The sequence below is a fragment of the Anthonomus grandis genome, chromosome 2 (assembly GCF_022605725.1).
Source record: "Anthonomus grandis grandis chromosome 2, icAntGran1.3, whole genome shotgun sequence".
Taxonomy (NCBI): Eukaryota; Metazoa; Arthropoda; class Insecta; order Coleoptera; family Curculionidae; genus Anthonomus; species Anthonomus grandis.
Window position 1 is genome coordinate 8,003,904 of NC_065547.1, and position 26,516 is coordinate 8,030,419.

Consider the following 26,516-nt stretch of genomic DNA (forward strand, 5'->3'; position numbering starts at 1 on the left):
AAGCAGCCAAAATCTCCAGTGAAGATCTTACAAGGTAAGGTATAAGGTATAGCTTTATTAAACAAAATTTAAAAATGCTGCACAACCATTAAAATTTACAATTATAAAGACAGAATCTGAAAATATAGAGGAAATCTAAGGCACTTTATGGTTTAAATATACATACCATATAAATATATCAAAGAAAAGAACTGATGTTGCGTTCAAAAAATTATCCTAAATAAAGAATTCTATATTAAGCAAGAAAATTATTACACTTTTAAACCGAATTAATTAAAGTTGTATTTTTTAGAATAGTATAAAAAACACCTTATGCGCATTATAAAAAATTATCCAAAATTTGTACATTTAAATTTACAAAATTGTTATTGGGAAAATCTTACGTTGGTGCTTAGCCTCTAGCTATGCGCATGTATATTTTTTTAATGTACAATTATTTTTTACCATTGTTTTTTACTTATTGTACAACTATCCAAAGTAGTGCTTTAAAAATTGTACCAAAATCATCTCCAAAGTCTGCACACTTAAATTAAAAGAAAAGTTAAAATCACCTCTGGCCACGCTCAGGTCGTTTTAAGTACAATTTTGTTTTAATGTGCAGGGTTTTCTACTGAAAAGCACCTTCTGCGTGGCCAAACTGACGTATAAAGGATATTTTAAAATTTGTGCATTAAAAAAAAATGTTGTGGGAAAACTGCACGACAGAGGCTACGCACCTCTGACCAAGAATAAATCGGTTTTAGTACAGTTTTTATTAGCATATTTTACTATTAACCATCCAAAATTGTTCTTTGAAAATTGTACATAAATATAATGGGAAGAATTGTACGATGGTGCGAAGCCTTTGGCTACGCACGTTGAGTTGCAAGTAATTTATTTAACTCTTAGAACATTAAGAGGCCCTTTTAAGATTTAACTGCTTGTTATCCAAAGTTGTACTTTAAGAATTATATAAAAAAATACCATATGCATGGACAAGCCAACGCATCATGGAAAATATTCCAAAACTTATACATTAAAATATAAAAAAATTTGTGGATGGGAAAATTGTACAGTGATGCATAGCTCTGTATCATTCTGACATATAAATAATAACGACCTGCGTGCTATGGCATTTTTTTCTCTGCTATACTACTTTTCTCTGTAGATATAGTTCTTCTAGATATAAAAACTTAAGCCATAACATTGTGGTTAAAAATAAGGACTCTCTTAGTTCCTCCGATCATACCCCAATCCTAATCACTGTTGTTCAAACCTCTATGCAAGATCCCTATCCTGCAAAACTTATCACCAACTGGGAAATGTTTAAAAATATACTTGCAAAAAATTATCCAATCCCTATGGAATCTATTTCCTCAATAAAACAATTAACAAATGCAAATAAAGAATCGTTTAATTTAGCAACCACTAAAATCCCAATCCCAAACACCCACTCCATAGTCTTCCCAATGAGAATTAAAAGGTTAATAAGAACAAGAAACAGACTAAATAAACAGGCTAGACTGCAAAAAGACCCATAGGCAAAAAGAATTGCGAATAATCTTACGAAAAGAATAAAAAACGAAGTCTTCGACTTCAGAAATGGAAGATAGGGCAATTTTTTAGAAGAACTTAACGATGGCGATGAAGACAAATAAAAATTCTGTAAGGTTTCAAAAATATTGAGAGGGAGAACAAAAACAGAGTTCCCGCCCATAGAAAACCAAGACGGTCTTCTGGTATACTCGGACTGGGATAAGGCGGAAACTTTCAACAGTTCATTAACAGAACAATTTGACCTAAACGATAAACCAGATAATCCGGAATTACGTGAAGAAATAGAGCATCAAACGTACAAATCGAAAACCTACCATTAAACGCATTACCAAGCTACAAAAGTATAAGCCTACAAGAAATAAGAGACGTAATTAAAGACTAAATGAATAGGAAAGCACCAGGCCATGATGAAATAAACAACAAAATGCTGAAAACACTACCTGACAATACACTCTTGGGCTTAAAAACTATTTATAACAAATGTTTTAGCCTGTGCTATTTTTCGGTAGAATGGAAAAAAGCAATTGTGGTAGTACCTAAACAGGGTAAAAACATAAAAAAAACGGAAAGCTACAGACCCATTAGTCTGCTGCCATCACTGGGAAAAATCTTTGAAAAGACGATACTAAGCAGATTATGGGAGGAGCTAGATGAACTCAAAATAATCCCGGAAGAGCAGTGCGGATTTACAAGAGGATTATCAACTGAGTTGCAGCTTGCACGGATACAACAGAGTCTGGTGGATTGTTTTAATGCGACGGGATCTACCCCCATGATCACGCTCGACATCGAAAAGGCCTTCGTTAGAGTGTGGCATGACGGTTTGATCTATAAGTTCTAGAAGTTTGGGGTGTCCGCAAGGTTCACTAAATTTATTAAAAATTTCCTGAAATACAGGGAATTTACAGTTAAAATAAATGGAACTATCTATCACCTCCTATAACAGGATGAGTGCGGGAGTTCCCCAAGGCTCCCCGCTCGCACCAATTTTATTCAACATATACCAAACGGACATTCCAAAAAGCACACACTATTCGCAAGTCGCATTATTCGCGGACGACACTTGTATCTTTGCGAGCTGTACAAATTTATTCCAGATATCAGCGTACATGCAGAGTCATCTAGATAAAATTATAGAGTGGGCAAACAACTGGAAAATCAAAATAAATAGTAAGAAAAGAGAGGCTATTCTAATAACAAAAAAGCATGACCGCAACATCCCAAATTTGGCAATTTCGGGAAAGATGAGATAAAGTATCTAGGAGTATATTTCGACAAAAATAATAACTTCAACACGCACATTATAAAGCAAGTAACTGATGCAATGAAACCATTCATGCGCTCTATTCCTTTCTCTGCAGGAGCAGTAAGCTCTCTTTAACTAATAAATTAATGGCCTATAAATAGGTTCTACGACCTAAACTACTTTACGCCTCAAACATTTTCTGGAATACCACGAAGACGAACATCAGAAAGCTTCAGGTGTTTTAGAATAAGTGTTTGAGGATGTTCACAAATGCACCCTTATTCGTAAGGAATCTAATCTATCTAAAGATCTGCACTCTGACTGCAAACTTGATACCGTTCAAGAATACATAATTAAAAAACATTCAAAGTTCAAGGAAAAAGTCAGAAGTATAGACAACTCCCTAATAGAAGAATTTCTCCTGAGACCAAGAGGAAACCGGCCATGGAAAGGCGTAATGTGATGTTAGCCGCCGAACTCAAATATGACTAAAACAGTTCTTTTAGTATCTCAGGCTTTGTTTTCTCTGCGAGGAGTGGAGCTCGGGCTCTGGTTCCGCCCAAAGATAACTGGCAACCTTTCCCCGAAGCCTAATTACTCTTTCCTATCCTGAAATAAGTTAAAAATCCTTTAATCCAACCTCAGCACCCATATGCTATAGAGAAAAGTAGTATAGGAGATCAAAGAAAGCATAGCACGCAGTTGCAACTGAGAAGACCGGCAAGAGCAATAACATCTAGTCCGGAAGAAACCAGTGTAACAAAAGACAGGCGTAGTCTGTAGCAATGCATAAGATTTTGCTTCGTACAATTTTCAAAGCATAATTTTGAATGATAAGTAGTGAAAAAATGTTTGTGCAATACCGTATAGTTTCCTATTAATTTTTTTTTTTTATTCTAATGTCGAAGTTTTGAACCACGGTGGTAATATAGATGATTTTTGTACAATTTTCAAAGTACATCTTTGGATCGAAAGTGGAACAAAATGGTAAAAAAACTTTGTACACTAAGAAATGTACTTAAAACGACTTTTGCGTGGCCAGAGGCTACGCACCACCGTACAATTTTTTCAGCAATGTGGAATCATATTGAACATCATTTTGGAATTTAAATATACAAATTTTGAAATCTTGCATTGCATTTAATAACGATGCGTTAGTTTGTCCACGCATAAGGTGGTTTTTGAACAGTTTTTAAAGTATAACTCTGAATAGCAGGTAGTAAAAAATTCGAAAACAACCCTATACAATTAAAAAATTGTACTTTAAACGTTTACGCTACAATTTTCTCATTAATGATAATGAAATAAAATGATGTTCAATATGATTCCACATTGATGAAAAAATTGTACGGTGGTTCGTAGCCTCTGGCCACGCACAAGTCGTTTTAAGTACATTTTTTAGTGTACAAAATTTTTTTACCATTTTGTTCCACTTTCAATCCAAAGATGTACTTTGAAAATTGTACAAAAATCACCTATATTACCATCGTGGTTCAAAACTTCTACATTTAAATTAAAAAAAAAATATTAATAAGAAACTGTACGGTAGTACACAAGCTTTTTTTCAGTACGTATCATTCGAAAATGTGGTTTGAAAATTGTACAAAAAAACATCTTATGCATGGCTAAAAACTACGCATGTCCAAGAAAGTTTTAAAATTTGTACATTTAAAATCAAAAATTTAAATGTACAATTATGATGGGAAAATTGTACGGTCGTTTGTAGTCTCTGGCCAGTCACAAATTATTTTAAGTACCAACTTTTTTAGCATCTTTACTACTTATCATCCAAAGTTGTACCTTAAAAATTGTAGAGAAAACATTTCATGGATGGCCAAAGGCCTCGTAAAATTTAAAAATTCGCACATAAAAATATGAAAATTGCATATTTGCTATCCAAAGTTGTACTTTGAAAAATGTACAAAAAAAAACATGCGTGACCAAACTAACGCATCATGAAGAATGTTTCGACACATATCTTTTGAAATTTGTACATTTAAATTCAAAAAAATGTGTTGACGGGAAAATTGTACAGTAGTGCGTAGCCTTTGACCAAGAGGTTTTTCGTATAATTTTTTCAATAGGCCTAAAGTTCGTTTTTTATTTTGTACATCAACTCAAGGATTCCTTTTTAAAATTGTACTAAAAAGCCCTACGCGTAAAAATTCCCCATTTGAAAAAGAGATATTTTCTTGAATAACTAGAAAACGCGATGTTCAGTTATTTTTCTATTTTTACCATAAAATCGCGTTAACTTATCTAATTATTAACAATAATTAAATATAAATCAAATAAAATCCACAATTTCTTCATCTGAAATAATTACAATTAAGAATATTCGTACTACGGCTTTTACTGAAATTTCACAAACACACCGTATATATTTTCCGCGATTCCATTATTCTACCGAAACAATGAAACGCAAACCTAATGTTAGACGGATTTCTTCCAATCTTAATCAGTTCTTCCAATGCAATATAATTAATCCCGCACAGTGAACCGTTAATTTTTTCGACTAATCACCGCCCCTCCTTCCATAGGATCTGAGCTTGAATTACCTGGGAAACTCGAGCTAATAAAAGGTCAAGGTTTAAAAGGCAAACCCATTGTTTCTTCGGTTCGTAGACTCAGGAGGAAAGGTTAAAAATCTCCGTGTGTCTTTGTATAGGCGATATGCACTAGAGAAAATCAGAATTTTCAATAATATTTTGGTTGTTATAACCTTCATTGTGTCCGCGTGTCTCCTACACTCTTAGAGTAGGTGCGACTTATGAAAAAAAAATATGTCAAGGAAGCAATGAAATATTCTTGCGATTGTTGTATTAGTAGAACTTATAATTGAATAAATAACGAATTAAGAAAACCCGTTTTGGAAATTCGTATATAGTAAAGTCTTTATATGTAAATTAACCGTTCGGTTTCATTCTGGCTGCGGCTTTCTTAAAACTGGTTCTTTTTTTTCGGTCAATTTTATTTTTAGTAGGTTGTGCCTTATCTTTTTGCTTAATTGACAGTGCTCAATCATACACAGTTTCTTTTAAATTAAATTGTATTATTGTAGGCATAGTTTTACTAGAAACTAAACATTCTTTCAATTTTTGCAAGGAGTTGAAATTATTTTATGTTTCCCACGCAGTTTTTTAGAACTAAATATATTCTTTTTAAAAATGCACATTTAAATTTTCCGCCATATTTAATGTTTTTTCTTTTGGGCCAGTTTGTATAGCAATATGTTTATCATATGTGGGCCAAGGATGGATATATTATCATGTAGACTATTTGGGGATAGTGAAAATATAAGAATGTATAGAGGATCAGTTATTGTAGTCAGATTACTATATTTATTCAAGTTAATGGGCTTTGCACAGAGTTTTGAAGTTGAAAAAAATAAGTATGTGATCTATCTTCAGTAATTTTTTTCCGAAAACTCAAAAAATCATTTTTAATGATGTCAATAAAAATTCAAATTTTTCGTTATTTATCGGTTTTAAAGGTGGTTTTGAAATTTATGTATACTAGAATTGACCAATTCGAATCTTTACTGAGATTTGAATCGCACGAATCATACTAACTTAGTGATTCATATTATTGGTACTAAATCTCTACTTCATACTAAGGTCAAAGATAAAATTTATTTTTACATAAAATTTATAATATTTGCAAGATTTAGTATAATCTCCTCCACTTAACCAATTAGTGTAAATAATAACGGGAATTTAAGTATACATATGGCCCCAAGAAAACAACCTTTTTTAAATAACCAAATTCAAATCTGTAAACTTTTATGGACTGTTTTCGATAATAGACCACCTTGTGAGACACACAGATAAAAATGTTGATGTCAACTACAGTAAAAGCAAAATTAAATATACTGGTCTGGTCAACTCAGGTCTTGAGTGCAATATAGGCACAAATAATGGTTTCACTGATATTCAGTTGCTGTAGTGGGTACAGTTGACGAAGACTGTTGGTTAATTTTTTGTTAATTATAAATAATATAATATTTCCTGCACTATAAGATACAATGTCATACTACCCAATAGTATAATTTTTTAAATACTATAATAGCAACCTGTTCTATTATGAATGAGTTCCTATATTGGAACACGTGGCTAAATTTGCCAAGCACAAGACCAAAATACGAAAAAAAAAAGTTTTTTATGTACTATGGCCCTCTCCACCCCGCAGATGAATAATGTATAAATATAGAATGGATTTTATGGGTAAATATGTCCCTCAATAAAAAAGTTTACAGAGCGAAGGATTTTTTTTTAATTTTCACATTCCAGTGAGTAGGACAAGTCAATCAGACAAGTAGACTGGAAGAATTTCCACCTTATTCCAGGCAGTTTGAAACGTCAATCGTCTCATTTTCACAATAACTTTAAAGGAAGAATACCTTCTACTGTTTGGACGGCTTAAGTCTTTATTCCAGGCAACTGGACAGAAGCATTTTTGAATTTCCCGGGAAACTTTAAATAAAAATGGCTTCAAATGCCTGGAAGCATTTTCTCTTTATTCCAGGCAGTTGGATACCTCAATCGTCTGATTCCTACAGTAACTTTAAATGAAAATTAACTTCGACTGCTTGAACCAGTTTAGTCTTTATTGCAGGCAACTGGACAGGTGCCTTTTCAAATTTCTTCAGAAATTTTAAATAAAAAATAGCTTCAACTACCTGGAAGAAATTTTTTCTTATTCCAGGCAGCTGGATACGTCAATCGACTGATTTCCACAGTAACTTTAAAGGAAAAATAAATTCGACTGCATGGACGAGTTAAGTCTTTATTACAGGCAACTGGACAAGTGCATGTTTGATTTTCTCGGGAAACTTTAAATAAAAAATGACTTCAACTTCCTGGAAGAATTTTCTCTTTATTTCCAGCAGTTGGATACGTCAATCGACTGATTTGTATAGTAACTTTAAACGAAAAATAACTTTGACTGTTTAGACGAGTTGACTCGTTATTCCAGGCAACTGGATAAGTGCATTTTTGAATTTCCTCGGAAATTTTAAATAAAAAATAGCTTCAACTGCCTGGAAGAATTTTCTCTTTATTTCAAGCAGTTAGATACGTTAGGCGTATAATTTCCACAGTAACCTTAAAGGGAAATTAACTTCGACTGCCTGAACCAGTTTAGTCTTTATTCCAGGAAACTGGACAGGTGCATTTTCAAATAATTTCTCCGGAAATTTAAATAAGAAGTAACTCCGACTGTCTGGAAGAATTTTCTCTTATACGTCAGTCGTCTGATTTCCGCAGTAAACTTAAAGAAAAAATAACTTCGAGTGCCTAAACGAGTTAAGTATTTATTCTAGGCAACTGAACAGGTGCATTTTAAATTTCCCCAAAATACGTCAATTGTCTCATTTCCACAATAGCTTTCAAGGAAAAATAACTTCGACTGTTTGGACGAGTTAGGCCTTTATTTTAGACAACTGGACAAGTGCATTTTTAAATTTCCCCGGAAACTTTAAATAAGAAATAACTTCAACTGCCTGGAAGAATGTTCTCTTTATTCCAGGCAGTTGAGCATCATAATGGTTTGATTTCCTCAGAAACTTTAAAGGAAAATTAACTTCGACTGCCTGAACGAGTTTAATCTTTACTTCCGGCAACTGGATAGGTGCATTTTCAAATTTTTCCAGAAACTTTAAATGAAAAATGTTTTCAACTGCATGGAAGAATTATCTCTTTATTCCAGGCAGTTGAACACGTCAATCGTCTGGTTTTCACAGCAACTTTAATGGAAAAATAACTTCGACTGTTTGGACGAGTTAGGTCTTTATTTTAGGCAACTGGACAAATGCATTTTTGAATTTCCCCGGAAATTTTAAATAAAAAATGGATTCAACTGCCTTGAAGAATTTTCTCTTTATTCTAGGCAGTTGGATACGTCAATCGTCTGATTCCCACAGTAACTTTAAATGAAAATTAACTTCGACTGCTTGAACCAGTTTAGTCTTTATTCCAGGCAACTGGACAGTTGCATTTTCAAATTTCTTCGGAAATTTAAAAAAAAATAGCTTCAACTGCCTGGAAGATTTTTTTCCTTATTCCAGCAGCTGGATACGTCAATCGTCTGATTTTCACACTAACTTTAAAGGAAAAATAAATTCGACTGCACGGACGAGTTAAGTCTTCATTACAGGCAACTGAACAAGTGCATTTTTAGGGAAACTTTAAATAGAAAATGGCTTCAACTGCCTGGAAAAATGTTCTCTTTATTCCAGGCAGTAAAATACGTTAATCGTCTGATTTCGACAGTAACTTTAAAGGAAAATTACCTTCGACTGCCTGAACGAGTTTAGTTTTTAATCCAGGCAACTGGATAAGTGCATTTGTGAATTTTCCTACAAATTTTAAATAAAAAATATCTTCAACTGCCTGGAAGAATGTTTGCTTTATTCCAGGCAGTTGGACATGTTAATCGTTTGTTTTTTCAGAAATTTCCTCAGAAACTTTAGAGGGAAATTAACTTCGACTGCCTGAACCAGTTTAATCTTTACTTTAGGCAACTGGACAGCTTTATTTACAAATTTGTTCGGAAATTTTAAATAAAAAATTTCTTTAACTGCAGGGAAGGATTTTCTCTTTAATCCAGGCAGTTGGACACGTCAATCGTCTGATTTTCAAAGTAACTTTAAAAACTTTAAATAAAAAATGGCCTCAACTGCCTGGAAAAATTTTCTCTTTATTTCAAGCAGTTGGATATGTCAATCGTCTGATTTGTATAGTAACTTTAAACGAAAAATAACTTTGACTGTTTGGACGATTTAAGTCTTTATTCCAGCCAACTGAATAAGTGCATTTTTAAATTTTTTTGGAAATTTTAAATAAAAAATAGCTTCAACTGCCAGGAAAAGTTTTCTCTTTATTCCAGGCAGTTAAATACGTTAATCATCTGATTTTCACAGTAACTTTAAAGGAAAATTACCTTCGACTGCCTGAACCAGTTTAGTTTTTATTCCAGGCAACTGGATAAGTGCATTTGTGATATTTCCTGGAAATTTTAAATAAAAAATATCTTCAACTGCCTGGAAGAATGTTCCCTTTATTCCAGGTAGTTGAACACATCAATCGTCTGATTTCCTTACCTTGCTGAACAGTTTTTGATAGGCCATCATGTCTGTATTGATAAAAAAACGTTAATTTGAAAATTAGCATATTCAAAGTAAAATTTAAGAATATTATATACCGATCTGGTCAACCCAGGTCTTGAATGCGACTTGATAAGACGTCGTAGGTTCGTATATATGTGCGTAGTTGTAGCTTTAAAGATAGCTTCAACTGCCTGGAAAAATTTTCTCTTTATTCCAGGCAGTTAAATACGTTAATCGGCTAATTTCTACAGTAACTTTAAAGAAAAATTACATTCGACTGTCTGAACCAGTTTAGTCTTTTATTCCAGGCAACTGAACGGGCTCATTTTTGAATTTTCCTGGAAATTTTAAATAAAAAATATTTTCAACAGCCTGGAAGAATTTTCTCTTTATTCCAGGCAGTTGGAAACCTCAATTGTTTGATTTCCACAATAACTTTAAAGGAAAAATAACTTAGACTGCCTGGATGACTTAAGTCTTTATTACAGGCAACTGAACAAGTGAATTTTTGAATTTCCCCGAAAACTTTATTTAAGAAAATAGCTTTAACTGCCTAGAAGAGTTTTCTTTTTATTCCAGGCAGTTGGACATGGTAATCGTCTGATGTTCACAGAAATTTTAAATGAAAAATAACTGCGACTGTTTGAACGACTTAAAATTCCAGGCAACTGAACAGATGCATTTTCAAATTTCCCCGAAAACTTCCAATAAAAAAAAGCTTCAACTGCCTGGAAGAATTTTCTTTCTATTCCAGACAAGTGGACAAGTGCATTTTTTAATTTCCCCGAAAACTTTATATAAAAAATAGCCTTAATTGCCTAGAAGAATTTTTTCTTAATTCCAGGCAGTTGGACACGTTAATCGTCTGATTTTCACAGCAACTTTAAAGGAAAAATAACTATGACTGTTTGGACGACTTAAGTTTTTATTACAGGCAACTGGACAAGTGCATTTTTGAATTTCCCCGGCAATTTTAATTAAAAAATAGCTTCAACTGCCTGGAAGAATTTTCTCTTTATTTCAGGCAGTTGAACACGTCAATCATCTGGTTTCCAGTAACTTTAACGGAAAAAATAACTTCGTCTGTCTAGATGAATTAAGTCTTTATTCCAGGCAACTGGATAGGTGCATTTTCAAATTTCTCCAGAAACTTTAAATAAAAAATAGCTTCAACTGCCTGGAAGAAACGAGTTAGATCTTTATTCCAGGCAACTGGACAGGAAAAATACCTTCGACTATTTGGGCAAGTTAAGTCTTTATTCTAGGCAACTGGACAGGCGCATTTATAAATTTCCCTGAAAATTTTAAATAAAAAATAGCTTCAACTGCCTGTAAGAATTTTCTTTTTATTTCGGGCAGTTGGATACGTCGAGTATTTGGACGAGTTAAGTCTTTATTTCAGGCAACTGGAAAAGTGCATTTTTTTAATTTCCCTAGAAACTTTAAATAAAAAGTTTGTACCCCGTTTGTCAAAAAAAAACGTTGATTTTATCATCAGTTTATTCAAAGCATAATTTAAGAACATCATATATCAGTCTGGTCAGCTCAGGTCTTAAGTGCGACTTGATATAAGTTGAAGGTCCTGACCCTAGCCCTCACTGACGTCGATTTTTTAATGTAGTATTATAATACGTAGTTACAGTTTATAGATGTGCCCGAATACTTGACGTGTAGGATAGATCACACTCAAACAACATCCTGAGACGAGCACGAGGAATATTTGTCATCAAATTGTTAAGCGAACATTTTTCTTAATTATATATTATGTAAACAGTGTTCGATGGGCCACTCTATAATCTATCTATCATAGATCAGAAACTATGTAGACTGGTCCCCAAACTAATTTGAACAACATTTCATTATAAGAAAAAATTAAAGAATCATATACGGGTCGATTCAATTCAGGTCTTGGGTGCGTCGACTTGCTTATTGATTGTTCCGCTAGGACTGTTTGGCGAACGTTGGGTGATTTCTTGTTATAACCATATTTGAAGAGTACAGAGATTTTCCGCAAGGTGTGAACTTCTTGAAGAGTATTTCACAAGTTTTGTTCACAATTATGTGTAAAAGGAAGAAAACCTTTTTATATAAGGTAGTCAAAGAAAATTTAATTTAAAATTTACTTTTGCGACAACCAAAATTAGTATTTCTATACCATATGGTTAAAGATTCCCAGGCTGCATTGAAATTTTTGAAGGACTTTGGGTGATTTTTATTCTTTTTAAGCGAAGTTGCTTAAAGGTCAACGAGGTTTTTAATAGTGACTTTTATTTCAAGAAAAACTAGTAGCGTAAGAGCCAATTCTTCAAAAATATTTAATGCAAATTTCGTACGAATATTTGGACGTAGATACTTATACCGGGTGGCGCATCAAAAACGAAACAGAGCCAATTACGGGCAGTCCATTAACTTTTTAAAAAAACGCTCGGACCCGTCGATTTTATTTTCGAGGGGGACACTGAATAATCACAAAATCACTTTCCCACCTACAACCCCCTAAGCGGGGGTGGCACTACCCCTAAAATCTTAAATGGGAATGGGGGTCGAGTGATACCTCATTGGAAAGGTCTTTTAATTCTCTTTACAAGGGTACTTGGTTTAACGCAATTTAAGTAAGTACTTTTTAAAATTTTCGCATTTAAACCTTAAAAGGTAATTTTCAATATTTTTACTTTATCGGAAAAGGTACTTTTTCTGGTTCTTTTAAAGGTACTTTTAAGAAAAACAATGCCAGGCAGTAGGACAAAACCATCAAGTATTATGAAATTATGAGACAAAAAATGAGATAGCTCTATCATATTACAGAATATTTTGACCTTAAGTCTAGACATTTAAAAAATTATCGCAAAAATACATTAAAAAAGAATTTGCTTTAGTTCACTATCTCAATCACAGACCACGTTGGTATTAATATTAATTTATTTACAAAAGTTAATAAATATCATTAGAATAATACGGATGAACGGGTCAGCCATAGAGAACGGGTCACCCAAAAAATTTTACAAATATTTGTAAAATTTTCTTGTTGACCAAAACTAAAAATTGAATTATTCTCAATTTATTCTAAATGTAGTACGCTGTTAAAAAGGTGATTTATAGTGCGGGACTTTGTTTTTTTTAGGTAATACCTATTTTTAAAAATAAAAAAATTATTTTTTTTTTATAAAAATTTTTATAAAAATTTTTATTTTTAAAAATAAAAATGGTGCATACAACGGCAGAAAGAGTTGAAATAATTGAATTATTTTTTGGAAATAATCAATGTGCTAATAGAACGGCGGAATTATTTAATAAGCGAAATAAAAACAGCAAGGTGCAACGAAAGTATGTATTGGAGCTTGTTTCCAAATTTCGAAAAACTGGATCAGTGGCGAATCGCAAACGCAATATTGAAAATCCCGTAAGAAATGAAGGTATGGAAGTGGCTGTACTAGGGCATATTAATCTAGATCCTACATTAAGTACCCGTCAATTGGAAACTGTCACAGGTATTAGTCGACGTAGTATCCAAAGAACTCTAAAAGCTCATAAGTTTTATCCGTACGAAATACAATGCAAGAGCTGAATGAAGATGATTTCGATCGGCGATCACAATTTAGTGAAATTATGAGTGAACGAATTATTAATGACTCAAATTTTTTGTTTAATACGTGTTTCTCTGATGAAAGCTCTTTTTTCCTGAATGGCTTGGTCAATCGTCATAACTGCCGATATTGGTCCGACAATAATCCTAGAGTGTATCGTGAGGTACACACCCAATACCCACAAAACTTAAATGTCTGGGCTGGTATCTTTGGTGATAATTTAGTTTGTCCATTTTTTTTACCTGGAAATCTGACAGGTGAAATGTACTTAGAGCTATTACAACAGGTCATTCATCCAGCATTGACAGCTATAATTGAAACTCAAAATGACAGATACGATGAGGATAGATTGATGTTTCAGCAGGATGGTGCCCCACCACATTATACGTTATTTGTGCGAGAATATTTGGATCGGACCTTTCCAGGACGATGGATTGGAAGAAGAGGTGCTATTGAATGGCCTTCACGATCACCGGATTTATCACCTCTAGACTTTTTTCTTTCGGGTCACTTAAAAAGCAAAGTTTATGAGACTGAACCCACTTCGTTAGAAGATTTACAAGGCAGAATTGTAAATGAGTGTCTTCAAATCACTCCTGCAGAACGTGCGACAACGCTTTGAGCAAAATCTTTTTTATTGTATGGAGAATGGAGGTGGCTATTTTGAACATTTATTATAAGCTAACACTTAAGCAAATTCTTTTTAAATCTATTTTTGCGATAATTTTTTGAATGACTAGACTTTAAAGTCAAAATATTCTGTAATATGATAGAGCTATCTCATTTTTTGTCTCATAATTTAATAATACTTGATGGTTTTGTCCTACTGCCTGGCATTGTTTTTCTTAAAATTACCTTTGATGATATATTGAATGATAAAGTAAAAATATTGAAAATTACCTTTTAAGGTTTAAATGCGAAAATCTTAAAAAGTACTTACTTAAATTACGTCAAACCAAGTACCCTTATAAAGAGAATTAAAAGACCTTTCCAATGAGGTATCATTCGACCCCCCTTCCCATTTAAGATTTTAGGGGTAGTGCCACCCCCGCTTAGGGGGTTGTAGGTGGGAAAGTGATTTTGTGATTATTAAGTGTCCCCCTCGAAAATAAAATCGACGGGTCCGAGCGTTTTTTTAAAAAGTTAATGGACTGCCCGTAATTGGCTCTGTTCCGTTTTCGATGCGCCACCGGTATTGATCACACCAACCAATTCCAACCAATCGGTTTTAATATTAAATAGATGTTTGTAGTATATTTTTAAACAAAGATAGTTTCAATATATCTAAATTTTCTTTAAATATTGCTTGATAATATTCTTTGAATCATCTAACGTCCCATGTCCTTTTCATCTAGTATGTAAGCATAAAATAATAATTTACTATTAGAAGGAAATAATCTGCATTCATTTCCTTAAACGAAAAAAGTTTAATTTTCTTTACCTACTGCATTTAGAGCCGACAGACAAAGCAAGTGAGAGTCGTATCATTGGTAGGAATCCTGAATTATTGGACGAACGTCTCTAATGTATTTTACAGTTAGTCTGACAAAGATGATTACTGTATTTATTCAGGTTTTTCTAGAAACTCAAATTTTCCTCATCCTTTTCTTCTTGGTGGTTGAACTTAAGTATTTTCTAAAATTTCAATATTTTTTCTTATTTTTCAACGGGAACCTTTGGTTTTTTCTTTTTAACAAATAAAGTGTCCAAACTTTCATTAACCTAAGCCGTTAAAACCATTTTTGAACATCTCAATATTCAAATTTCCCGCCACCATGACAGTGTCACCTATTTAAATCGGTTTTAAATAAAATTCCAAATAGTTTCATGGATAAATTTTCAAAGATGGTGGTCCAGCATGTATCTTGTTTGCAATGAGTGCGACAAAGATGGGTATATGTGTGTATGTCGTAGGCGATTTGCGGAATATGAACATCTTGGGAAGGTCATTGATTACAGTTGAATTTTTTCAGATTTTGGTAGTTGAATATTTTTTATTCAAAAATGCATATACCTAGGTGTCAATAAGAACGACTTTTTTTAAATATGAAAATAAGGCAAAACAATTCAAAGGGCTTAAGCCTTGGCAGATATACTAACTTTCAGATAAAATGAATGCAAAATAAACGACTAAATAATACAGCAATCAGTAATCAATTCGATACTTATAAATATTTGTGCAAATGCCAACTAACTAATATGTGTATATTGTTAAGTAATGCCATTCAAGGTGAACATATTCCTGTTTATTTATTCTAAGAGCATACACTTTAACAGTTAAAATATTTATTAATAATGACTTTTACAGGTACTTTGGCATTTGGACATCTTCAGGGAGAACTTTGAGAGTTTAGAAAACCATGCTTGTCTGGTCGAATCCTGCCTTTTTTGCCTACTTAAGGTAAGTCAGTTAATAAGTACGTAATCAGCTCGTATTACCCAACCAAGACAAATTTACTGGGAAATTTTACAATCGAGTTAAGAGGAAATTAGACAGGAAATTCGTTATGCAAGTCGCACGTTTTTATCTTTTGTTTATTTTGGCGGATCTGTAGATTGTAACGTGATATTATTAAATTAAATAATGCTTTCTGACGTTAATTAATCATGATATGTGAGAACCGAGATTAGAGATGAGGTTTCATTTTTTTTCTTATGTTAGTATGGCACACTTTTAATTAATATTATAAGGTTTGACATCGATGTTAAAAACATGGTAACGTGTAATATGTCACTTACCATTCAACAGTGTCTGATTGCAAAGACCAAGAATATCAAGAAGTTGAGACTCTGTCAATGTCACTTGTCATTACAGTATTTAATAAAAAGTAGAATAAATAATAACAAAAAATTATCAAAACTGACAACCTTATCACAACAAATACTTCTTTCTTATCTTTTAAGTATTTAATTATTTCACTATAAAGGCCAAGAATTAAAAAAAGTCGAATAAGTTTACAATCTGTCAATGTCATTTGGCATTACAAATTCTTCCGAAAATTTCATTGCAAAGGCCAAGAATTAAAGAGGCGAACATGTTGATATCTGCTTTAGGCTCTTCAGACAGTTATTCCGAATGTTAAGGTTACTTCCAGGCACTTGAATATAAACAAAATGTTCCTCAAGTCACTTAAAATGTTAGAAAAAGTGTCTCACGAACTTAAATACTTAAATTTAAGTTACTTTAAAGGAATTTAAGTGTTTATTAAATTAATTCATTTAATGCAAGAATTTGAATTACTTAGATGATACAGGCATACGTGTTGGAATATCTTTAACATTTAATCCAGATTCTTGAAGTAATCAAAAACTTATTCAAGGCTCTAATGGTGACTCGGAAACTTTTACACACATTTGAAATACTTAATTCAAGCCTTTTAAATAGTTAGTCACTTATACAAGGGTTTTGAATTAAGTTATTGTTTGTTTCAGGCTCTTCGGACACTTACTCCCGAGGTTAAATTTAATTTTAAGTACTTAAAAAGTAGTATTGAAGTAACTTAAGATCTTGGAAGTTATTGCAGGATCTAGTGTTAAGATAGTGACATTGTCCCACATTGGATATGATTTTTAGGATAGTAGAATTTTTCCACTATCCTTAATACATGAAAGTAGCTTTTGAGTTAAGTCACTTATACAAGGCTTTTGAATAAGGTTATTGCTTGTTTCAGGCTCTTCGGACACTTACTCCCGAGGTTAAATTTAATCTTAAGTACTTGAAAAGTGGTATTCAAATAACTTAAGATCTTGGAAGTTATTGCAAGATCTAGTGTTTAGAGAGTCAATTGTTCCACATTGTATAGGATAGTAGCATTGTTCCACTATCCTTAATACATGAAAGCAGCTTTTGAGTTAAGTGGATGGAAAGAGCATTTATAAGCAGCCTGGTTTGTGTATTTTTATTTAAAATGCTTAATAGATCACTTATTTCAGGAAATTACGTTTCCTAAAAGTTACTTCTTGTTACATTATAGAAACCTTAAAATATAGTTGATACTTACTTCACAGTCTTGGATTAATCTGAAGCTTATTTCAGGTTCTTAAGTTCCTCCAAACTTTAATGGAGATACATCCAAGTACTGAAATACATACAAATTGCTCTTTAAGTGACTTTTTTAAGTGACTTAAAATTTTGGAATAAGTGCCTCATGAATGCTTCTTCCAGTCACTTAAAAAACGTTGTGTAAATACATGCCAAATCGTTTTTGCCCTAATTCGCATTATCCGCAAATTTGCTTTAATCTCACATGTAAACTTAGTAATAAAGACGCGTGCAAGAGTGAAGGAAACGAGCTGGTTCCCGTAGATCAGCTTCAGCGCGATGCATGGGGCAAGCATAGGAGAGGAGATATCTCTCCTCCGTCCAGTCTTCTTGGGATAATTAAAAATTAAGAACTTGTAGAAGCAGTCAAAAGTGTCAATGTCATTACAGTATTTCCAAGAATATAATTTCCAAGGCCAGGTATCAAGAATATTAAGAAATTGTTCATCTCTCAATGGCGCTTCTCATTAAAGTTCGAGGTACTAGTTCGAAGTATGATAAGGAATATCAAAAGGTTGTCAAATTTGTTAACGTCACTGCGATGATAAGTACATCCTTTTTATCCTTTAAGTTTTTTACTTTTGAAGTATTTTAATATAAAGGCCAAGAATTAAAAAGACGAAGAAGTTAACTATCTGTCCATGTCACTTGTCAAATATTTCCAAATGTTTAATTTGAAACGATTTGAAAATTAGAAAATCAACAACGCACAGAAATTGTAAAAGTGTCAGTGACACCTTTATTTAATTTTTCAAATATTTCAACGAATATTTAAACACCAAAGGCGAGAATCAAGAAGATAAAGAGGCCATTACATTATTTGATGGTAAAGGCCAGTATATTAGAAGAGTAGCTGTCAATGTCACTTGTCATTACAGCATTAAGCAAGCAGCAAAATAAGTAAAATAAATATTATCAAATCTGATAAGGTGACTTATCATTACAAATACTTCCCTTTTCCTCTTTAAGTTTTTTAACACTTAAGTATTTCATTACAAAGGACAAGAATTTAAAAAAGACGAAGAAGTTTACAAACTGTCGCCTGACATTTGTCATTACAAATTTTTCCCAAGTATTTTATTGCAAAGGCCAAGAATTTAAGAGACGAAGAAATTGACAGTGTCACTTGTCATTAAAAACGTGCGCAGTCGATCCATTGCTTAAGCAAAATTTGCTATTTGCGTTTCTAAATAATTATCTGCTTTCCATCACATCACGTTTTTTGATTATCTGATGGGTCCATCAATGATTGGCTGATGGCAATCACTGATCCATCGTATTTTCGTTTTGGTGGAATGGTGTGATGGAAATGTTGATGTTGACTTTGACATTTTATAATTTTTCTTTAATAATTTTTTAATTTCATCAGTCAAGCAGCTGTCAATCTGTCAACCATTCGTCAAAAAATCCTGCTGAATTTAAAAACGCGCCCATTTTTAAGTGTTTGTTTAATTTGAGAGGATTAGTCAAGAAGACTGGAGGTAGTAGAGATATCTTACCTGGGTTGGGTGAAGCTAAATCCTTTAGGGCAAGCTCGCTATATAATTACAGTAACAAGAGTGATAGAAAAACAAAGGAGGGAAAGAAAACAGCCGTTGAGGCGCGTGCGAGAGTGGGAGAAATGAGGTGGTCCACGTAGATCGGCTTCAACGCGATGCATGAGGCAAGCATAGGAGAGAAGATATAAGAAGAAGTCATGACAAATACTTTCCTTTTAACCTTTAAGTTTTTTATTACAAAAGCCAAGAATTAAAAAGACGTAGAACTTGACAATCTGTCAATATCACCTTTATTTCATTTTTAAAATATTTCGACCATGAACTTAATAAATAAATATACCTGGACTGCTAGTGCATATGGCCACGATACTCAAAAATGACCACTGCCTGGTGGTCGCCATTTTTATAATGGTTGTGTCCTTTTGATGTTGGTCACTCTGAACATTTTCATTGTTGCCAACAAAAAATATATTAAATAACGGTAATGAAGTTGACGACTTAGTTTTTGGCGATTTGTAATCGACACTTGGGTATATCGTCTGCAACAGGCGATGTAGCTTCCTCCTTATTTAATACGTGGATAATCATCCTTATTTAAACGTCACTGTTTCTCAAAACCGATTTATAGTAAATTTTCTGTATGTGTTGTTTATGATAGAATTATATATAGAGTTGTTTATTTTTACTGTATAAACCCCTACTAACTACATAAAATCATCTATATTTTGATTTTTATAGATGGTTATACCTATTAATGTGAAAACACTGTACATACAAGGAAAGTAAAAGTCGTAATAGTAAAAATAGAAAGAAAATAAAAATGTGTTTAACTGAATTTTTTAAGTAAAAATTTAAATGAAGATCATCACTTTCATGGTATTAGGATTTATAAAATTCGAGTTTAAGTTTAGATTTATAAGATTCAAGTCTATCAGAATAATAAAACAAATATTTAAAAGTGAATGCATATATTCCAAGTTGATTGAAACTTTGTCTCATTTTAGGTGAGGATTACTTTCTTTCATAAATTTTAACGAAATTCTTAAAGTAGTACAAGAAAAATCATAGATATAACGCAACTACCTTAAATTCTTAACTAAATGTAACTTTTTATTTTATATTTTTGTCAACATAACCTCTCAAAAACTTAAATTGTTTTGTTTCTCTACAATTGGCACAACTGAAATTTGTCAGAGTGACCAACATCGAAAGGACACAATCACGGAAAATGGCGGCCACCTAGTAGTGGTCATTTACTTTTCATTAAATTGGCAGTCCAGGTATATTTATAAAGTCCGTGATTTCGACGAAATATTATTAAATATCAAAGCCCAAAATCAAGAAGATAAAGAAGTCGTTACATTATTTGATGGTAAAGGCCAGTATAATAGGAGACAGTACAAAGAAGAGTAGCTATCAATGTCATTTGTCAATACAGATATTTTATTTGGTACCAATGGCTAAAAAGAGCTGCATCTTCAATAAGCCTCAAATTAAATAAAATGCCTCAAACCCGCCCACTATCAAAATTGCATTAAGTATAAGATATAACCTCAATAAATAAATAATTATGACTTATTATTCAGGTTTTAATAATTCAAATTTGCCGCCAAATCGGGATACTTCTGATGAATTTCTAGTATGTATATCTTTTACAATGAGTGGAACAAAGATGTGTGCACAAGATCAGTTGACCTAAATATTTATTTGCCACATAAATTCAAGATTGACAAAAATAAAATGTTTCAGGCCCTTTTCAAGGAACTCCAAGTCAGCCCGGCAAAAGTCCTACCGCCCGATACCCTGAGAAAAATCTTATCAGACTTCTTCAAAGATGATGCCAAACTGAACATCAGAACTACAGAAGATGCAGGTAAGAAATTTCAACTTTTACAACAAACACCGATTATTTTAAATGCATAACCAATTTTTCTTTTACAGCCGAATGCTTCGAAGATATTCTGCAGCAAATCCACTATCACGTGGCCTACAAGAACATCGACGACAAATGTATGGTTCCTAATTGTATACCTCACCAAAAATTTGCCATGAAGTTGGTAGAGCAAGCCGTATGTAGCAGATGCGGCATAACTAACAAACATCTTGAGTACACACAAGTAAGAAGTAAACCTGTAAAGTTATTCAAATAATCCATTTTTATTTGCCTTACAGATGATTCAATATGTGTCAACATCAGCCTTGGTCTATCAACTCAGAAGTAACATAGAACGCGCTGATCCATTCGGACGATTGATCCAGAGGGCCAGCAATATGGGGGAGGCAGGAAAATGCTTGGTAAACCTCGAAAACATTCAGAAACCATTTTCTTCAATAACAAGTTTTTCAGGACCCATGTGGCTACCCGACGTACACCAACCGAGTTCTCAGGAACTACCCTGAAATCGTATCGATTGGCTTGGTGTGGAACTCAGAAAAACCACCCCTAGACCACGTGCTAGAAGTGATTACATCCATAGACACCACTTTGCATCTCAATCATATATTCAACAACGTTACAGACTTTAGATGGAACGAAAAAGTTTCTCATAAGTTAGTAGGCTTGGTGACCTACTATGGCAAGCACTACTCCACCTTTTTCTATCACAAAAAATTAGCCGAGTGGATTTATTTGGATAACGAGAACGTTAGGACAGTCGGAACCGAATGGGAGCAAGTGGTAGAACAATGCAAAAGAGCCAAATTCCAACCAGTACTACTTTTCTACGCTATCCCGAACGAGATGTGCATATCCAAAATCCTCGGGACCAATCAGCAACAGTTACTAAGACGCTCAATCACTCCCAGTCCGGAGAAACCCAATATGGACCCAGCGAGACGTGCAATAACCCCAAATCCAGATAACCACCTTATGTATCAAGACTATGTGAAACAGGCTCAACTCAAATATAACCTAAACAACCCAGTCAAGCAGCAAGTGAGTGTCAGGAGAACACTAAGCACAGGATCTTCTTCAGGGGTTGAATCTAGCGCCTACGTATCTGATCACAGTAACAACTTAAAAAGGCGTGACAGTGGCAACTGGAGCGGAGATAGAAACAGCGCCTCCTCAGCTTCCTCCACCACCATGGAAAACCCTTACTTTTACTTAGTAGGCAAAATGCCACAAGGAAGCCCTACTAAGGTATGCAACGGGAATTTCCCTTACGACGGTGGCTACGACTCCTACTCACTCTCTTCCAATGATAGCACCAACCTAATCAACAACAACCAATACGCCATGAAAGCCAACCATCAATTAGCGCAAATCCCTGAAGATTACACCAACATGGCCAGCAACTCTCAAAGTTGCGACGTCCTTTGCGACCAAGCAGACGAACTTCTAGTGAAATCGCGACAACTAGAAGACACGCACGACCTAGTTCTAGCACTAGCTCTGTGCAATGCGGCAGCAACTAAAGCAAGAGCTGCCATGGATGCCCCTTATAATAATCCACAAACCTTAACTCTAGCCAGGATGAAGCATAACACATGTATAATGCGTGCCAGAAGCTTACATCGTAGGATGGCCCTAGGACCTAACTCCCAAGAAGGTAGAAGATCACGTGAAGGAAGACATTCCAGACAAAACTCCCGGGATAAAGGCAACCATTCCAGGCAGCAAAGCCTTGAAGAGAAAGAGAAACCAAAACCGGTAAAGAACATTGAAATATACGCCACCTTACCTAAGAAAAAGAACGAACTTAAGGCGGCGATCAGTGCAATGGCCAACAGTGACGACACTAAAGACGAAAGCTTATATGATATGATCAAAAGGAAATCGAGAGGCGCGGTGCAAACAAAAGAAAAACGTTCCAGAAGTGAAGATAGAAACAAAATCATCCGGACAGACTTTTCTATAGCTCCTTCACAAGTGGAACCTACCAAAAAAGAAGAGAAAAAAACACAAAAAGACACTAAAGACGACGAAACTAAAGGCAAAAAGGGCCATAAAATACGCAGGAAACTCTTAATGGGCGGATTGATTCGACGTAAAAACCGTAGCATGCCGGACCTAACAGATGCCAATCAAGAAGCGAAATCTGCTCCAGTAGAGGATGATTGCCTGAAGAAATCTCCCGTAGAACCAAAAACTAACGATAACGGATATTTATCTGAGGGCCACTTAGAACCAAGTGATTCCTATCAAAACCCTAACCTAGAAAGGAGCAAACTTATGAGAAAAAGTTTTTATGGTAGTGCCGGCAAGATATTAACGGCTGCAAAAGTGCCTCCACCACCGCCGTTAAGAACCACATCAAAACTGAGCCACTCATCGTCAAACGCTTCGGAGAAATCCGATAAGGTGGATGAATATTACAAAACCTCTAACTTTTCCAGAGACCATTCACCTGAGAAGCAATCTCCCATGTCTCTACCTTATTACGGAAACTCCAACAGTTCTTTTGACGATGACTCGTTCAGTAATCCTTCTTCTAGAACTGTAGTCACTCAGGCTGATGTCCATCAAGCCCCTGCTGATAATGGAGTGGATGAAGTAGATTGTTTTGTAGCTCCCTCTAGTGTGCCCTTAATGGATTTGCCTCCATATCCAAGCCCTGCTGGGTCTGTCATACATTCAAGGCAAAACAGTGCTGACTTACCTCCGCCACCTTCACAAGTTGAGTTACTAACTTTGGATCAGAGCAAAATATTACCAAGCAGACTTGCTTACCCTAGCAAACCATATCCTAATCATTACATTGGTACTGCGTCTACCGTACGCACCAATGGGGAAAACAGTTTGCTTAAAGAGTTAGAAGCAAAACAATCAGATTTAAGGTCTAGAGGCAAAGGAGCAGATGTGGTTGATTCTCCAAGAAGTAATGACCAACAAGAGTATACCATACAAGACACCAGTATTGTAAAACATTTGGCTTTGCGATTTGAAAACAAGGAGGAACTCGAGGCTTGCTTTAGGCAAAAGATTTATAAGAAGCCCCCAGAGCCTCCCAAGCCACCCGTAAAACCTCCTCCTGCAGAGAATATTGTCGAGCCTCCCAAGCCTTTGGCTGTAGAAACCAAAAGCATCCAAGAACGTATTGCAGAAGAGATACGTGAAGTTGAAATGATAACTTCAGCAGTAAATAAAGTATTTTCTGACGAGAAAACTAGAATAGCTGCTCGACCTCAGAAAAAGAAAAGTGTATCGTTCTGCGACCAAGTGACTTTAGTATCCACGGCAGAGGAGCAGGAAGAAGAAGAGCACATTCCCAATCCAATATTGGAAAGAGTGCTGCGATCAGCCGAGAGTAATCCACCAGAGAAACAACCTGCTGTTATACCACAATGGAACCAACAATATTATCCTCAAACTGTAGAACCTGCTTTAACGAGGACTTACTCGGCTGAAAATGTTTTGGCCCAAGACTACCAGCATCAAACCTATACTGCTCAGCAGGACTACAGCAGAAACCCGCCTCAAGTAGCTCAACAAGACTACTACTTTCCACAGCAATATCAGCACTATCCTGATCAATCTGCTCCTGCTATAGCTAGAATGAATATAACCAACCATAACAGACCTCCTCAAGACATTTACTATGCGCAGCAAGAGAGAGCAATGTATCCAGCTTACGCACAACAACCAAGAACATATCCTAATAGCCATCAGCCCCAACCAGTTCCTATTCAAAACCATCAACAAGTCTATGCTAACACCCAATCGATGAACTATCATCGTGCTCCTGGTTATAGAAATAGTCCCAATCCAATGGCTTATCCTGCAAGGAATGATTATCCTCCCATGGTTCAGTATCCTCCAGGGAGACAGATGGGTGTTTCGCCTCTACTAAGGAAAGAGGAAGAACTCTACCCAGATATGTCCGGTTATAGGCAACATCAGGCTCTGCAGCAGAGACACAGTTTGCCCAATGGGGTGCAGGAGTGTAGTCTACCGCCACCACAACCCGTAGTTACTCCCATAGTAGTAAATAATTCTAATAATAAGACCAAGTGCAAGTTGTGCCAGAAGAAAAGTGTGGCCTCCCTGAACGTTTATTGTCAGGATTGCGAGTTTTATATGTCGAAGTTTAGGCCTAGTTAGTTCTTATGGTGCTAATTATTTATGAGATTAATATTATTATTTTTATTGTACAGTTGGCCTTATTGTTGTTTGATGTCAATGATACTCATTATTGTTTAAGTTATTTGTATATATTGTTTTAGGATTTTTTTGTTTGTAATATAAGTAGTTTTTAGTGTAATTGCAACCAACCTACATGGAAACACTGCCTAAAGTTTAAATTTTTGAAATATTCTGTTGAATATGTCAGTAAGAGACGTTTTGTTATAAAAACTTATAAATTAAGACTTCTGTGATGCGAATAATTGAGTGATGATTTAAAAGCATTCCATCCGTAAAATGTATTATTTTTTAATTGTTTTAAGTTTATTATAATGTTTATGTACATTAACAAAATTTATTTGAGCATAGTTTTATTTTTTTTCTTAGTTTGTAAGTGATGTCGTGTTAAGGTGTTAAGAAATAAAGTATTTTTAAAAAACGTTTTCTTTGTCTTTTTGTAGAAAAAATACTTAATAAAATAATAAATCCCTAACATTTTTCCTTAATAAAGTCCTGACTAAGCCTAGTAAGGGTGCGTTCACAAACGAAAAGGCGATGGTTACCTTAAGCCGGGTAAGGCAATTGTATGACGCCATGGAGTAACTTAAAAATCAGTCCACTGGAAATATTCCCTGATATTCCTGAACGCAAAATATCATTTGTCTTTTCTGACATTTATAATGTTGCTAGGCTAATATCAATTTTTCAGTTCAAGTTTTTATAAGTTTAAGTATACAGTGACCGCCTAAAGTTCCGCATAAATTCGTTAAAAATTAGAGACATGATTTTTTGAGAAAACGCTCGGATCCGCCAATTTTTATTTTAAGTTGCGCATTATTTCACATAAATTTTTGTATACAGGTTGGAACAAAAAAATATATGATGTCATCGGTCATTTTTTCAAATAGAATGCTATATTTTTTATTGCATTTATGAAGTATAGGCGAAATTCCAAGCAAGTTTCGTATAACACATCTTATCTCAAAATTCAACTGTTTCAGAAATATTTACATTTAACCAACAAGAAAGCAAGTAAGCACGTCTATTTACAAATTAAGATAAAATGGAGGATAAAATGTTATAAACTGTGAAAACTCTTATTAATGTATCAAGTGTTCAAACTGATCCCCATTTACATCTTGGGAGAAAGCAAGACGGTTTACAAACTCATGTAAAACACTATCAATTATTTCAGGTGATATACGTCTAATTTCATATCTAATTCTATTTTTCAAATCTTCTACGTTTTCTGGCTTCTCAATATAAATTTTATTTTTCAGATATACTCATAGAAAATAGTCGCAGGGATTTAGGTCTGGTGACCTGGCCGGCCACTCTATTGGCCCTCGTCGTCCTATCCATCTTCCTGGGAACACTGTATCCAAGTAATTACGGACATCTCGAAAGAAATGTGGCGGTGCGCCGTCTTGCTGAAACCGC

At 34.3% G+C, this 26,516-nt stretch overlaps 1 protein-coding gene across 1 annotated transcript in view; it reads left to right on the forward strand.

Annotated features, from left to right (window-relative positions):
• LOC126750434 (uncharacterized) overlaps window positions 1-25,519 on the forward strand; it is a 28,766-nt gene extending 3,247 nt beyond the window's left edge. Inside the window, exons 2-6 of the mRNA XM_050460058.1 lie at window positions 15,780-15,872; window positions 20,762-20,885; window positions 20,954-21,129; window positions 21,185-21,307; window positions 21,360-25,519. Of these exons, the coding sequence (XP_050316015.1) occupies window positions 15,780-15,872; window positions 20,762-20,885; window positions 20,954-21,129; window positions 21,185-21,307; window positions 21,360-25,055 (4,212 nt within the window). The 3' untranslated portion in view covers window positions 25,056-25,519. The remainder of the gene's footprint in view (window positions 1-15,779; window positions 15,873-20,761; window positions 20,886-20,953; window positions 21,130-21,184; window positions 21,308-21,359) is intronic.
• Window positions 25,520-26,516: the final 997 nt, after the last annotated feature.